The following is a 16,087-nucleotide window of genomic DNA, read 5'->3' as shown; positions in this document are numbered from 1 at the left end:
TGCCGATTCTTTAAGTCCCAGGGCTGGTTTGGAAGCCTTTGCCAGGAAGGGGTCAGCCGCAGGTTATGAGACTACTGTAAAATCAGACAGCCGGAGAAACAACAGGCCCTATTGCTAAGTACTTGGAAATAAACAAGGCACGGATAATTACCCTTTGCCAGCTACCCCTTTCCTGGCCAACTACAGGAAAAATCCATCATCTTTACATGCTGGGAGCACTTGCAAAGTGTGGAGGGAAGGAGGGAATCTCTTTCTGTGCCTTCCACACATGATAGTTTTCTGTGGCCTGTGGGGCTGCAGACATGTCAAACATTATGATCTGACTTTCAGTCAGATGTACATAGCTCCTATTGCTCTTCTTTCACTCTAGAAGCCTCTTTTTTTTTGCCTTTCCAGTTTGATACTTTCATACTCAACAGCATAGGCAGAAAATGGAGGTTGTGACAAGACCAGAAAAGGGTTGCCTACTAGGAGCCTGACTGGTTGCAAGATGACAAATTTTGCTATCCTGGAAATATAATCCTATGACATAGTATTAGATCCTTTTTTTATTTGATTTGCACCATAAAAATGATGTGCTTGAAATACCACAGTTTATCCATGGGTATGCAAAACTGTGCAAACATCTTGGGATTTTCTTACAGTGTTTGTCTCCTGTATGTTAGCAGCTATGATGTGCTTGGTTTCCAGGAAGAAAAAAAGCCTGATAAAAGAATGAATACCTTGACAATAATAAATTAAAATAAATAAGACCTACCCCTCAATGACACCACCAGTCACAGAGACAGGTGTTTACTCACAGAAAACAGGAGCAATTTACTCTGGGCCAGAGTACTCCCTAGTGAGACTCTCACTGAAACACCAATGAACATCAATAAGCCTAATGCTGTAATTCTCCTTACTCAGGGAAAACTCCTATTGACTTACACTGTCTGAGTAAGATGAAGAAAAATAGGCATAAGCTGCAAAGTGCACGAGACTTTTTAACAGCTGTGCACAGGTTTAGACCACCTGGGATAAGAAAACAGTCAATGAAAAAATGCTGAGCTTAAAACCTTTGTTTATTCCTTACCTGATCCTGAGAAATTGTCTAAAGACCCGTCTGTGGTAGTAGTAGTAGCAATCTCACTGCTGCTCATTGGTTCTGTTTTAACTATAGAAATATAAATAAAATATATTCTATATGCACCTAATATTCTTGCACACGCATGCACACACACTCACTGCAGCCACAAATTAAATAAAACAAAAATCTGCTGAAAATGTTTTAAATCATGGCTATCAATATTTTGCATTTTATGTATTTGTGTATACGAACAATGCAAAGTACTGCCAGCTATGATTTACACATACATATAAAATGATCAAGATGGTTATTTCTGTCCCCAAGGAATAAGAGCCACTGTAACAAACCAGAAGTCCCCATGCAATTCTCTGCACCTGTCCTGATTCCTCTTAATCCTGCAGACCCAACAATAAGTGTCCACATTTAGATCAGGTCACACAGACATTTACAGGCTTGAAAGACAGCAATTTGAGAATACGACACAAAAAAAAAAAAAAAAAAAAAAAAAAAAAAAAAAAAAAAAAAATTAAAATGGGTTTCTTTGGGTGCTGTTTGATTTTTTTTTTCCATCCAAATAACTTTTCAGAGGAAAAATGAGAATTTGTGATGAAGTAAAACACTTTCCTCATGGTGGATTCCTCCTCTCAAAATTAAAACCAACTTTAAACTCAGCAACATTGAATAAACGCAGAGCACACAGTCCTCATCAGACACTTCAAGGAACACTTTTACATTTTATTCCCTCTGCCCCAGCGACCCAACGTGGCTGTCAGAGAGCGAAAAAGGATGAAAGTAAAAGAAATTCTCTCCTGGATCATGCTGCTTCACATCTAATTATTAATTAATGACTTTTAATAAAGCCTCAATTGAAAAAAACAAATTTCCCTTTCTGCTACTCCAGCACAATCTCAGCAACAACAGCATTCCGATCCATGGAGAAAGGATGGAGCTGCCCTGGTCTGGATGCAAACAGGTGCAATCCCTCTTCCCAGGGAGTTAACGGATCAGCACAGCCATCTCTCAAACCCATTTTTACATACCCAGCTTTTGGAGTTACAGCACACCAAAAGCAACTGAGGGTGATGTTTCAGAAAACAACGGAGCTGATCTTACTATCAACATCCCACTAGTTTCGCTCTTGTTGAGACACGCAGTCACCGCTTCCCACACACCAGCACGGGTGCATACCTGACCTTTCGGGAGGCGGTTCAGCAACACTGCAGAAAGCGAACCCAAGAAAACCAAGGTAAAGTGCACCCTATTTGATGTGTAAAGCCCTAGTGTCATCGTGACATAGGTGTGTGGGTATGTATGCATGTTTGTCTATACATCTGTGTTCGGGATTTGCAACCATCGCCAGCAGAAACCCTTCTGGTGCCAGGTTTGCAAAGGGTGAGGGAGAGGCACTTTCCACCTTTGACAAAGGACCTTTCCTGTCCTTGCCAGTCCAAATTCTTACCACTGCATGCCTCACTATTTCCTTCACCTGACCTCATCCAAGGGATTTACATGCAAACTCTCAAGATTTTACTAATTGCCCACTGTTTTCTTTTGATTCTCACACAGGATGTTTTGTCTGCATGCACTAACTCAGGAGATGAATTCTAGTTCCACACAGCTTGTAACTCTTCTACATTTGCGTTAGCAAGCAGTGCAGCCCAGTAAGAAAAGTTTCGTGGAGTGAAATGGTTGGTGCAGAGGGTCCAGTATCCACAGTTTAGGCATTAAGATGATAGGTTTAGTTTTGTCCCAAGGATGGAGCACCCATCATCAGCTGGAGAATGTTGGCTGTTTTCCTGCAGAGCACCTTTTTTGAAATAAGTGAAGTCCAAGAGACTCCACAAGGTGAATTAATGTGTGGTAAGAAAGGGTGACCAAGAGTTTCACTTCAAGAGTACACTCATGATCTGAATTACAACTCCAATATAAATGCATTTCCTAAAAACACAGCATATAACACATCCAACATCCGCTTCCTAACTGAATACTGAAAGTCTAACACACAGATGCAACAATATATTTATTTATCCCAAGTAATTTTCCAAAAACTGCCAGATTTTTACAGCAAGTCCTACACAGTTTTTAATCTCGATACCAAGAATTATAGCGTCTAGATTGTCATCTGCTTTTTCTTAGAAATTTATCACAGCTACATTTTACAGTCAGACTAACACTCCCCTCATAGACTACTCCAGCTTTCCCAAAATTTTGCAAGTTTTCTGAGCCTTATTTCCATAGTACAATTGCACTTCTGGAAATAACAATGAAAGATGCTTTTCTCTATAGCTGATAGCTGTGGGAGAGGAAAAGAGATGAAGATGACACAGATCAATCTAGCTTAGTGTAAGGGGTGGAAGACTTCAGTGTGTGCTTTTCCAGTCTCCCTCTACTCTACTGGAGAAACAATTCTGTATTCCTTATAAAATAAAATATTGTTTGGATCACTGCAAACTAGCAGCCCAAGGACTATCCTGAGCCACCTCACACAACATACACTTATAGTATCATTTGTTTTAGATAAAGATTTCTAGGATAATTTCTTTCTAAGTGGATGCAAATGCCTCTCTTGCCATTGGTTTAAAAAGTACTTCACGTGACTTTGCCACTTTATCTGGATCTCAGATCCTTGTTAAATTTACCATTTTGGAAAAAAAACCTCATCAAAATTGAATTTATGTCTCTATGAGTGATTAGCAATATTTCAATGCAACCATGTTTATAACTGAATGCTGTTTACTAAACATATGACTTTTGAAGATACAGTAAAACATATGAAATACACTGCAGTGCCTTCTTGATGGAAATGAATTCTAGTTGCTGACTGAGGTGCTCATAAATTTTTCATAACAACTGTTCCTTATGTCTCCTCTCTTAGCTGTTGTATTTCCTGAATATATGAAAAACCAGGATAAGAAAGGCTGTTCACATTATTTCTGATCTGGATACCCATTAGTAGGGTGATAACAAATAAGCCCTATCATGCCATCTTTAGGAACAACCATGACCTTAACAGACCTTGTGCTGCAGCTAGTTGGGAATTTAATAAAGATGGATAGGAAGTGAAAAGCCCTCCATTCCCCAAGCATTTTAATCAAAATGCCAGAAAATGACTGGATATTTCCTTCTGTCTGAGCCTAAATATATTTCAAGAGGATGAAAGCTTGCTATACAAAGAAATAAACTGAGAAGAAACAGCCATGGTTTTACCAGTTAGAAATGGATTCTCACTGCAAAGGAAGGTTTCCCTAAGACAAAAACTGACCTGCATGGAGGATATGTCTGGGGACAGACTCTAGCAGAGCCTGTTTTCATAGAACGAGGGGTAATGGTTTTAAACTAGAAGAAAGGAGATTCAGGCTAGACATGAAGAAGAAATTTTTTATGATGAGGGTGATGAAACACTGGCCCATGTTAGCCAGAGAGGTGGTAGATGCCCCATCCCTGGAGACATTCCAGGCCAGGCTGGACGGGGCTCTGAGCAACCTGATCTAGTTAAAGATGTCCCTGCCCATTGCAGGGGGGTTGGACTAGATGACCTTTCAGGGTCCCTTCCAACCTAAGCTATTCCATGATTCTACGATCTTTTCTGCCAGAATCACAGGGGAAAAGAACTGCGAAGGGATTTCCTAAGGTTACAAGTCTGCCAGTCTATCACAGCAGCACATCAGCAGTCCAGGTCTATCATGAGAGGCGTATAGAGCTGTCCAAGAAAGCAAAGCTTTGGTCAGGCATGGATCTGACCCTGCCGTGTGCTCCTCAGGCATGCTCTGGATTGCAGCTCTCCACATTTTCCATGACAATTAACATTTCTGCAACGTGTCCTAAGCTTTCACAGGATGACACTGGGCAGTCAGTGGGAATATTGCCACATGGACACAGAACACATCGCAAGCTTGCCAGGAACTGCCAACAGCACTCTCAGTCATGGCAGAGACCACTGAAAGTGAAACATTTTCTACTGCTCCATTGACAAAACAGGACTTTACAGAGGTGCAGAATTATCAGACTTGCATTATAGAGACAGACTGTGATCTAGCAATAAGCTACTAAGTTTTAGTGCTGGCAAAATCACTGATGTAACAAAACAGACTATCAAGAAATTCAAGACAAAATCTAATGTATTTCTAATCTGCTACAAAAATTTAACAGTTACAGATATAGATGTAGTTTATATTCCAAGAAGCTTAACAAGCTATAACAGAGAAACATTTTTCCTCCTTATTTTTTTCTAGTTATGTATGATTCTGAAGACAAGATTTTAAAAGAAACTATATAAGGAAACAACACAGCAAAAGCATAGAAAAGTAAGACTAACAAATAATAGCATACATGCTAGCTCTGAGAAGAAAAGAGCACACATTCCGAGATAGCATAACTGCTGATCTGGCATTATATCAATTGTCAAGATATTTCTTCGTAAGTCACTCAAAGACTCCAAGTGCAATGTGCCCTGTTTGGTCAGCCTTACAAAAACCTTACAAAAGGCAGTTAATAACAACTTACATGGCAGTTTCTGAACTCTACCGTGAAAGAGAACTTCAGGCTAGAAACCACAAGTTCATGTGTTTCATTGGTCAAGTAAGAACTTTCTGAGCTCTCAGTTTGTCATGCAGTCACTGGGGTATATAGCAGTAAAGAGTGCTGTGAGGAATGAGATGCTGGTTGTTTTAAATACGGATTTAGAGACCTAACATTTGGCCATTCCCAACACAAAAGTAATATGCATACATCACAAAGATTGCACTTTCAAGCATGTAAACAGTAAGGTTCTTAAATATATTTTAAAAATTACTTTGATTATCTAAAATACATATAAAGCTTGCCTTCCTGAACTAGTATTTTTAACAGCTATGCCATAGACATTAAACCAGAATAGAAATATTGTAAACACAACTAAGTTATTTAGTATGTTTTCATTTTGCATTTAATAATTTTGAATTAATACTATAATGTTATATTCTTTGTATTATATGACTAAGTGGGCAAAGTGGAATCATTCCTGGCTAAGAGCTCTCAGTGTTCACAGAGCACAAAGAATCTCAACAAAATAAGCAAGGCTTTTACATTTGTTTATAGACATACAGATAAACACGATCTCTAGCCCTATTTTGTTCTGTCTCAAGGTGACATCTTCAAATAATGTTAGCAGCTAAATACTCTGGACACAAATTTTCATGACAGATACTGCTCCACCATATCTTGATTACAGATTTTATGTATCCATTAGTATTCATACACTGTTTTCCTTGATACCATCCTCTTTCTGTACCCACCAGAAGCCCAAAGCTCTCCTGAAAGCTCAAAGAAAATTATTTGCCACTAACAACAGGACAAAAATTCTACCTTGAATCTCTAAGCTGATGATATTTTCCATTATTTCATTTAAACTCTCAACTGCTTGCATTGAAAAAATCTTGCAGTTATAAACAGGTTACTAAAGGTTACAAGTTACTTATAAACAGGTTACTCAATTACCCTAATTCTCAACCAGGACATTATTTTCTCTTTTTATCATAGACCATCAAATCATCAGCTCCTGACCACAAAGCCAGATAAACTTACTTGCTCCTGCTTCTCAAAGCAGAGGACTCTTCCTGAATTTCATTTGCCTGGAAATTACCAGAAGGTAATTACTACAAGGTAATTTCCAGCCTAAATTTATGTTCAGTTCTCAAAGAAAGTCCCTGCACAAAGCAGCACATTCTAGTTCAAGCCCAGACTGTTTCCTGCTCACTCCTTCCTCTGCTCCAAAATTTCTGAAGTGTGTGGGCTGCAGTTACACGTAGCCTTCACTGCATGCATGGTTCCCCCACGACCTTCATCTTCCTCTTATGTTACATATTACAACTGAAAGAGCCTTAATGTCATCATAAGCTTCTCACCTAGCAGTAAAAACCTTGAATTTACAAAGAAATGGCATCACTGCTACAGTGCAAAATCAGAAAGAACATCCAACACCAAAACCACCTGGGTGGAGACAGATTTGCCTAGTACTTGTAGCTGCTAATCAAGATTTAACACAGATATTCACCTGACATGTGTAGTCATGGGTTAAAATAGTCTCATTCACTGTAGTTAGGAGATGAGAATATCTGAGTCAAACTAATGTTCTTATCCCTTCACACTAGATGATTGTGTCTCTCCTGTCCAAATGGAAGCAGCATATACCCAGAAACAATCATATAGAAGATTAGATTTAGAGGATTATTTCTTTTTCTTTTCTTTTTTTTTTTTTTTTTCCTTTGTAAATCCTTGATTGGGAACCTGACCACGGCAGTTCCCCTACACATATGTAACAGTTTGCTCTGTGTCTGTATAAAATATCTGTACTCTTTAAAAAAAGCCAGGCTGAATGACCACACAATGACACAGTCTCAGCCATTAATGGCAAAGAAGGTTGTCTTCAGCCACCTTCTGGAAACACAGAGGGCTTCAGGTGAACAGAGAGCATCACAGAGAAGTCAAGTCCACTCTGCAATGTAGGTGTACAAGATGCAAGACTGAGACATGAAGACAGAAACAGTATACAAAGCAGGGGCCATCTTTCATAAGTGGGAAATAATGTCCTCTACTTTGGCCAAGGTCTGAATTGCAGGACTTAAAGCCAAATTCACGTGGACAAAGAAGGGCAGTGCCAGCTTTCATTCCCCTCTGCCCAGCAGCAGCAGCAGCAAACACCCCAGCTTGTCTCATCAAGCCAGGTAGCACAGGTACTACACTCACTGACCTGGGGTCAAATGACCCAGCTAACCCCGAAGTGTGACCAGGTTTCATGATTTTTTTATCTACCTGTGATAAGCAAAGCTCCTCAGAAGACTATAAGATGCAAATGTAAGTGCTAAATCATCTGAAGGGTCGCAAGTCTCTGAAGTTGCTAAGGCTCTTCAAACATCACCCTATTGTCTATTAAGGTGTGAAATTAGACTGAGATTTCTACGGTTCCCTGGAGCTTCCGCTGGTGCACACCAACAGCAAGGGCTGGATTGCCTTCTTGTCTGTATTACTGGTCTGGTGTATGATATTTCTATCTTATGCTGTGCAATCACACAATTGCACACAAGAAAATCACACATAACAGGCTGGCCCCACTGGAGAGACACCGTTCCCAGTGCAATGTGTCGCAGTTCCAATTTTCAGTGAAGCAGTGAATATCTTTGCAGGTTCTTGACATCCCACACGCTGTGCAAAGCCACTGTGCCAGCGGGGCTCTGGGACCCTCAGGCACACTCAGAGGATGCTTTCACACCGCCACACTCCATCCACAATCTGGAAGAACATGTGCTGTGAACATGTTTATGAGAAGCTGGCAAAAATAAATTATATTAAAATAATGGTGCTTCCAGACATTCTGTTCTTTTTGTTTTTTTTAAAGACCTTTGTCATTTGGAGTCTTTTATTTCCCTCAGATGTTTATGAGAATCAGTATTGCTATTGATTTTTTCACTTAAATGAGGTTCTTCCTTTCAGGAAAATGATATTTCTAAATACGGAGGTGTCCCTGTGTCAATTACAAGTTTCATACCATCAAGCTCTTAATCACAAACACAAGTCTAGAAACTTCAGCACACATAAATGGCAGAAACTCCAGAAATGAGCATTTAAAATACACTAGAACCCAAGCATCTCCCAAAGGAGGATCATTTTGTCTAAATGCCATCACCTACCACAACTTTGTGCCCTGAAGTACACAAAATTATTGATAACTATTACTTATTAAAAAATTTGAAATTATTCACTGCTAAAATGCAGGCTTGGTTTTAACACTGAAAAACTATTTGAATGCTACAAAGTATTGTTAGAATTACAATGCACACTCAACATATCATTTACTTACAGAAATCTACATCATGTGCTGTAACAGCCACCAGTGCATACTCTCTATATGGATTTCAAAATCTTACTGCATCAAGTAATCTTCAGAAAATACTGAAAACATTTTTTCTCCATTCTGTAATATTGCAGCTCAACAGCAAACATATATAGTGCTGCCTTCTGAAACCGTGAAGATGGATTTACGTTCACCAGACTTAAAACAACCTTTCTAATGGCCACCCATCAGATAAGTCATGTAGTGGGGAGCTTCAACTGCCTTTGTGTGGGATCTCATTCTCATGTTGCAGCAGGTACTTAAAGAGTGAGAACCCTTTTTTTTCCAAAGGAATTTTGATGTTCAACTCCCTTTGAAGCCTCTCTTCTTATGTATCTTTGAAAATCTGATCTTCAATTTGTTATCCACTCAGAAATGAGGGCAGAAGCAGCTCTACACTCCTAACATGAATGAAGTGTAGTTGCTTGGAAAACCACGTCTCCTTCTCCCAATCTTCATCTATTCTTTTCCATTCCAGTTGCATAAAACATCATCACGATGGGCCACAGGCTCCTGTTTCTCACTTTATGTAATCCATCAGAACTGATTTACATTCTTTAGATAAAAGTAAAGATCACTGCAGGCAGAAACTGGATGCAGTTGTCTGCTATGGAAAACAGCTTTGCTACTCCTTTCAAATGTATTGATTACTTGCAGACTTTCCTCTCTAAAGTATATTGACCAAAGTGGGTGCTCTTGTTGGAATAGCCACTAGCTGTTGAATAAAAGTCAACAAATGGCAATTTTATTAGCTTCTGTTGTTATTATTTCTTTAATTCCTTCAGTATTAACCAAACATAGCAATTTGCTGACAAAGGAAGATTAGAGATAAAGCAGGAAGATTAGAGATAAAGCATGACTATGAACATTTTGAACCCTACTTCAGTTCTCTCTTTTTTTTTTTTTTCTAACAGATTTTCCTAGGCAAGTCATATAGGACGAATTTTTAATGGTGTTTGGTGTCTGCTGTTACCTACAACGGATAATATTTTGTAGAAAAATAATTAAAATCATAATGGAAAACTCAAAAACTGCAGTATTTATACTATCAGCACCATTTTGGCATGCCAGGACTGACTTATCTGAGAGTTTTTAGCCAGATGTTTTAGTGTTACCCCTCTGGATTTGATCCTGGGAAATTTCTGACTGGTCAGCGTCTATAATTTCCTTGTTACTTCCCCATCACTGGCTTGAAGGCCATGCTTTCTGGCCCAGAGAAGAGGAAGAAAAAAACAAACACCAGCAAAATAATTATTTCTTACTAGTAATTACTACTGAGTATTTTTTTTAATCAAGATGGTAAGAAAATGCTACTTTTCCCCTGACCACACATACATCCAGACTTATGAAGACTGTCCCACATTCTGCAACAAACCTAAAATAATAGTGTAAGTTCTACAGAAATCACAATTCTCTAAAACAATCCTGCAGAGGAACTGCTATCTGACACAAACAGTAGTAAATGTGACTTGTTTAAAAATGTTTAGATAAAAGGAAATAAATAGCAGTCACCCAAAACCCTCTGATTTTCTTCAGCTACCGTCCTTGGCCAGCAGCACCTGGTCAGTTCTGCACTACAGTAATTTTGCTCCACCACAGTGAAATTAAGCACACAAAGAGTTATTATATCAAAGCTGCACACAGAGATTAAACTCAGGCTCGATCACACGACTAAATCCCCATTCAGTGCTTTGCCAACTTACCACTAAGTGTGAAGCTAAAAATATTAGCTAATAACAGTGAGCTATCTTCCAACCACATCCTCTTGTAGAACAACATCAATAAGAGACAAGTCTGAAAATGTGCCTTAGAGGAATTAATGAACACCTTTGTTTGAAACAGGGCCATTTCACTTTGGGACAGGGTTTGGGTTTTTTTCTTCTGTTTCTTTTTTTTTTTTTTTTCTCCTCCTCCTCATCTAGTGAACATATCCTACACTTCAGGGTATGGAAACTTGCCTAAATCACACCCATAGTCAAATCAAATTTAACATATCTTTACAAGATATTTATGACATGCAAATACCTGGAGGCCATGTTTCTCATTCACATGAAGGTCCTTTATGCCAGAAAAGGAGGGCTCTTTCATGTTAGTGAGAACAAATGCATAGTCGATTAGATGTTGGTTTCACATATTATATTTAACATGTGAAGGTTCAGCAACACGCATCTCCACTCCACGTGCAACAAGCAAGCAAACACACTGCAGCATTTTAAGAAAGGTGTTTGGCAAGCCCTTACGACTGCATCCTCACAATCTGCTACTTGTGTCTCAGCAGGATTCTGCTTCAAGAATCTCAGAAAAAATAATTTTACTTCGCCTTTCATTTTAAAAAAAATAAGAAACCCTTGCTTCATTCACTCAATTTTTTCTTAAGCCTTTTAGCATCTCAAGGCATCTGCTTCGCTCACAAATTTTGTCTCTCGGTACACATCTAATTCAGAATTCAATTATTCAATTACATTTCTTTCAAAAACCTTTCATTATTTGTCACTTAAGAGCAGAGACAGGAATTTTCAATTTAGAAAGCTTAGACCAGAACCGCCAAACACAAGTTATTTCTTGGGATGCTTTCTGGACAAGGTGTGAAAACACATGCTGCGCCCCCCGCAGCCCCCCAAACCTGCGGGGCTCTGTGTGCTAGGGCTCAGCAACCAGTCTGCAGTGCTGAGGAGGGTCATGTCACCTGAGGGAAAATTGCACAGAAAAACAAAAACATTTGGGTTCGTCCCAGCAGGTAAATGTATAATGCAAGTCATAAGCTTTCTGGGTAGAATTCACCCAAAATTAATAAGCCCGAGCTTTAAAATTCTAACATCAGACAAAAAAGATACTGTAGTTTAATTCACTCTCTTTGATAAATTCTGCTATCTACCGAGAAGCTGGGATATTACTTCCAAAATTATTTGCTACCTGAGGTCAGTCCATGAATAGACACAATATACAGCTAATTTCCTGACAAAGTAATATTAAGCACCCTATTTTCCAGAGCACACAACAACTACTTAGAACAAAAAAGTCAAGCCAGATGGTGTCTTTGTTTTTCAAGGAACATTCCCTATTTTTGTGCTGCTAAAGAACCTTCAAGTTACATAAAAGCTACAAAAGCTGGTGAAGTTTACAGCAAAGGCTTTCGTGAACAAGAAGAATTTTAATTTGAAAGGGTTGAGCAATTTTTAACCTGCACCAAAACTGGTATATACCAGATAATATGATACAAAAATATAATAATATACTTGTGTATTAAAAAAAATAAGATGACTCATCTGTGGATACGAAATATTTTTCTGCCTAAACTACATTAACACATTAAAAACTTAATTTATTCTTTAAAAAACTACTTTTTTTTTTTTTTAATTAGCTTAAAATTTGACTGCAGCAATACTTTTACAGCAGTAGAAAAAAAAGTAAATTATACACGTCTCTGGCACAAACGCCTGTTAATCTGATAACCCACAAACCCTCCCCACTGCAGAGGACTCCAATTAGAATGAGTAACAGAAATGTATGGGGAACTGAGGGGGGATGATATCTGTTTGACTGACATGTGACTTTCCTGGAAGAATGCAATGCGTGTCCAATAATCCTAAACAGTCTGACAGCACTAATATGACCCAGTTCTTAGGAAATAAGGCATATCTTTGCTACAACAGCTAACTATAGTTTTATATTGAAAAGTAATATTTGAAACTGTGTGACTCTGTTTTCTAGTAATGCATTAAAAGCTCTCTTCACATAATTAGCCAAATGCCATGTATGGTCCTTCCTATTATTGCCATAGAAATATTACAGGAAAGAGTATTTTTTGCTGCTTTTTACATAAACTTTTCTGTGTTTCATTATATGTACTATTATATGTATTATATTACCAGCAAAGCTGTTAGGTTGCTCTGCTGTTAGTATTCTACTGAGAATAAACATAACTTATCAACTGGCTGACTGCTTCTTGAAAAATAGGTATCAGTTTACCCCATTGAATTACTACACCTGTTTGAATTTTGGCCACTCCATCAGAGCAGCAAGCTAGCCCGAGGAAATTTCGACACTTGGTTTTATTAGCCTACTTGACAAAACTTTAATAGCCTTAGAAGCTTGCAAAAAAAATGAGAACATAAAGAAATACTCAGAGAAATAAAGAAAAGATGAAAGATGGCATTCTGTGGTTTGACAATTGTAAACATCTTTTTTTTCTCATCACTAAACTACTCTTTCAGGTTTTTTAAATTTTTTTTTTAAGCTCTGCACATACTACCTGCTCAGTCCATTCAAACTCTATGAAAGGAATATAAACCCAGAACGAAAGCTATTGCTGAAACTTGATAATAGTAACTACTGAAAAACACTGAACATTAGCTCTATACACCATATTACATAAACACAGAACACCTGAAATAGTAAAACATTTTCTTGACATACCTTACTGACTGTGAGAACATCAGTGCAATAAGGAGAAAGAACAAACTATGAAATACTAAAGAAGTGGTGGCTCACCTTCTGTGCCATTTGGTGTCATGGAATTATTACTTATATGGGAGTTATCAAGTTTTGGACCACTGGGGGATTCACTACTACCACTTAGTCGGCTATGTGGGCTGGCTAAATCCTGCATTTCCATAGACCTGAAAACAAGATGCAACTAGTTTTAGTGACAGATTCAACATGGATTATGGAGGAATTACCTAGATGAGACACATCTCGCTATTAATCAATGTCCCCAAAACAGTAAAAATCAAACAGCTTCTCCCAACTTGATCTTTTCTAGTACTAAACTCATTTTGTAGCCACACACACGACTGACCAGCTACCTTAATTATTTCTGCAGCTTCTAACAGAATAAAACTTAGATACAAAGTACTGTACTTTAAACATTTATGTCACCTTGCATTTTAAGACACATACAAAGATATACAAATATACAAAGACATGCAGTCTCTTTACAACAAATTAACACTTCACTTTTTCAAGATTTACCACTTCGTGGCAATATAATGGGCCTCCAAACCAAATAAAACACTTGAAGCAATTGTGAAAACCTCTCATCTACTGACAGGGAATGAGATATTCCTGATGTATGTGTTTACTCTGGCAAACTACTTAATTGTTCCTCTGTTTCCATTGAAACAAATGCAGCATTAAAACATTATTATGTCTGCTCACTTGTTTGCTTTGTGGATTACATAAAGCGTGCCCAATTGAAAAGGGATATGACCAACGCATAGTGAATCCATACAGGCGTTAGTGTGCCTTAGCACTGCCGTATCTGAACAGCTGTCGTTCAGCCAAAATAAGAAGAGAGCAATTCTGATTCAAAACAAAAAATAAACTTTTATACAGAACAAAAGCAGCTGTATATTTACCATTTGCTCTTTTAAGAGCCTTATATAAAAACGCCAACGGCCATCACCACCATGACGCATCCCTCGGTTGATGCTGGGGAAGCTTATGATTGAAATGGCCCATCTTTCTGTTTCTTTATACCTTAAACTTTTGATAATGTTGATTAATTCAGTCTAAGTAATTGCTCCCAGTAGAAATTTCATAGGTTACTGCACCTCCAAGGCACTTGAATCAGTAATTTTTTCAGTTTAAAAGAAATGCTTAGGCTCTTTTAAAGACTATTAAAATTACATTAAAAATTCCTCCCACGGTAATGGTATAAATATCCTCAAGCCTAAGTGTCATTTCAGATACAAAGTTTTCACATGTTAACTGAGATTTTATCACAAGTTCTAAGAGTGAATCCTTCATTTTATATTTCATTACCTAAAACAAACTACACATCAAAAGGATGATATGGTAATGAGTTTCAAAAGCCAGTATCTAATATAAAGTCAAACAATTTAGAGAAAAAGTGTAGGTGCTCATGGTTGACAGACTTGGTTGCACACACATAAAAGCAACACTATGGCACTTACTCGCCTGCTTAATGCAGAAAACAAGAATATATATTTACTTGTCACCTGAAGTTTAAAAAAAAAAATAATAAAAGGCTTGCAGAAAAATAGCAGTTTTCAATCAAATCCTTACCTGCAGCTTGAGGAAACAGCGACATCTGAACTGGTTTGGGACTTCTGCACCTGCAAACCAGGGAAACAAACAGAAGCCTCTGTTACTCCGCTTTACTATGAGGCCTTAAATTAAAGAAAGGATATCACTGCAGATGACAATTCTGTCCTTTAAACCCAAAAGGAGAGGAGGAGGGCGCGGTGCCCGTGAAAGGCATATTGTCTTTAAATTGAAGGCTCAACTGTTGTTTCCTCGGCAGGTCTCTCTCCCTCCTCCCCGCGCCGGGGGACGGCGGCCAAGTGACGGGATAGTGATTCATCAGGGGCCCATGACAGCTGCAGAGGGGCTCACTCCTCCCACGGCATGGCCGCACACCCTGGCAAAGGTAACCCCACCACGCGCCCCACCAAGGGCAGGGGGAGCCGCTCCGTCTCCAAGCCCCCCCAGCATCCTCCACCCCTCTCGCCTCTGGCCATCCTGGCTGAGTTCTCTCCCTTCCATCCCCTTAACTCTGGGTAGCTTCTTGCCCTCACCATGTTGCCTTTCTTCTTCCTCCCCTCTTTGCCATTCATCTTCTTTGCCTGGGCAATAGAGAACCAGCAAGTCGGCTCACCCCAAAGACGAGGGGTGAAACACGACAGAGAGGCTGCCACTGTTTTTTGGGGGGAAGACAAGGGGCAGGTCTGTCTATGGTAAAGATCTTCAATAAATGACCAACAGTATTACACAAGCCCATCTCCAAATGTGGTTAATTAAAATAAAAACTCCGCATGTTATTGCACAAGGTCTTACCCATAAAAATTCCAGTCGCTAATGAGATTTCTGATAAAATTACTTAAAAGAACGTTTCTGGATAAATAAAGAGGGGGAAGCTGCAGCATTAACCTCTGAGGTCACTCATCAAGAAAAAGAATCTGGTTCTACTGGGAAGCCAGCAATAATTTTCCAGCTTAATAAAACAACTCCTTCTATAACTCAGGTGAGCAACAGATTTTTATGTCCTATTAGAAAAACACCTTTGCTTTGCTAACAGATGTCTCTATAGCCAGTAATGATTGTCAGCAGGTGATAAAATGATAAAATTCAGGTGAAGTTACAGTGGCAGACACTGCTAGCTTAAAAGCATGCACAAGCTTCTCTGGGCAAGG

At 38.8% G+C, this 16,087-nt stretch overlaps 1 protein-coding gene across 3 annotated transcripts in view; it reads right to left on the bottom strand.

Moving 5' to 3' along the window:
- EYA1 (EYA transcriptional coactivator and phosphatase 1) overlaps positions 1 to 16,087 on the bottom strand; it is a gene marked incomplete at its 5' end in the record, with an annotated part of 156,975 nt that overhangs the window by 71,089 nt on the left and 69,799 nt on the right. For 2 of the 3 annotated variants that reach the window (XM_082046794.1, XM_082046795.1), the window contains 3 exons: positions 1,073 to 1,153; positions 13,425 to 13,552; positions 14,961 to 15,010. In XM_082046794.1, coding sequence (XP_081902920.1) covers positions 1,073 to 1,153; positions 13,425 to 13,552; positions 14,961 to 15,010 — 259 coding nt within the window. Of the gene's footprint in view, positions 1 to 1,072; positions 1,154 to 11,556; positions 11,620 to 13,424; positions 13,553 to 14,960; positions 15,011 to 16,087 lie in introns of all 3 variants that reach the window. The other variant, XM_082046796.1, reaches the window with a different exon arrangement.

This window comes from Streptopelia decaocto, assembly GCF_964273445.1.
Source record: "Streptopelia decaocto genome assembly, chromosome: 2".
NCBI lineage: Eukaryota > Metazoa > Chordata > Aves > Columbiformes > Columbidae > Streptopelia > Streptopelia decaocto.
Note: the sequence above shows the minus strand (reverse complement) of the source record. Positions and strands in the feature narration are given on the sequence as shown.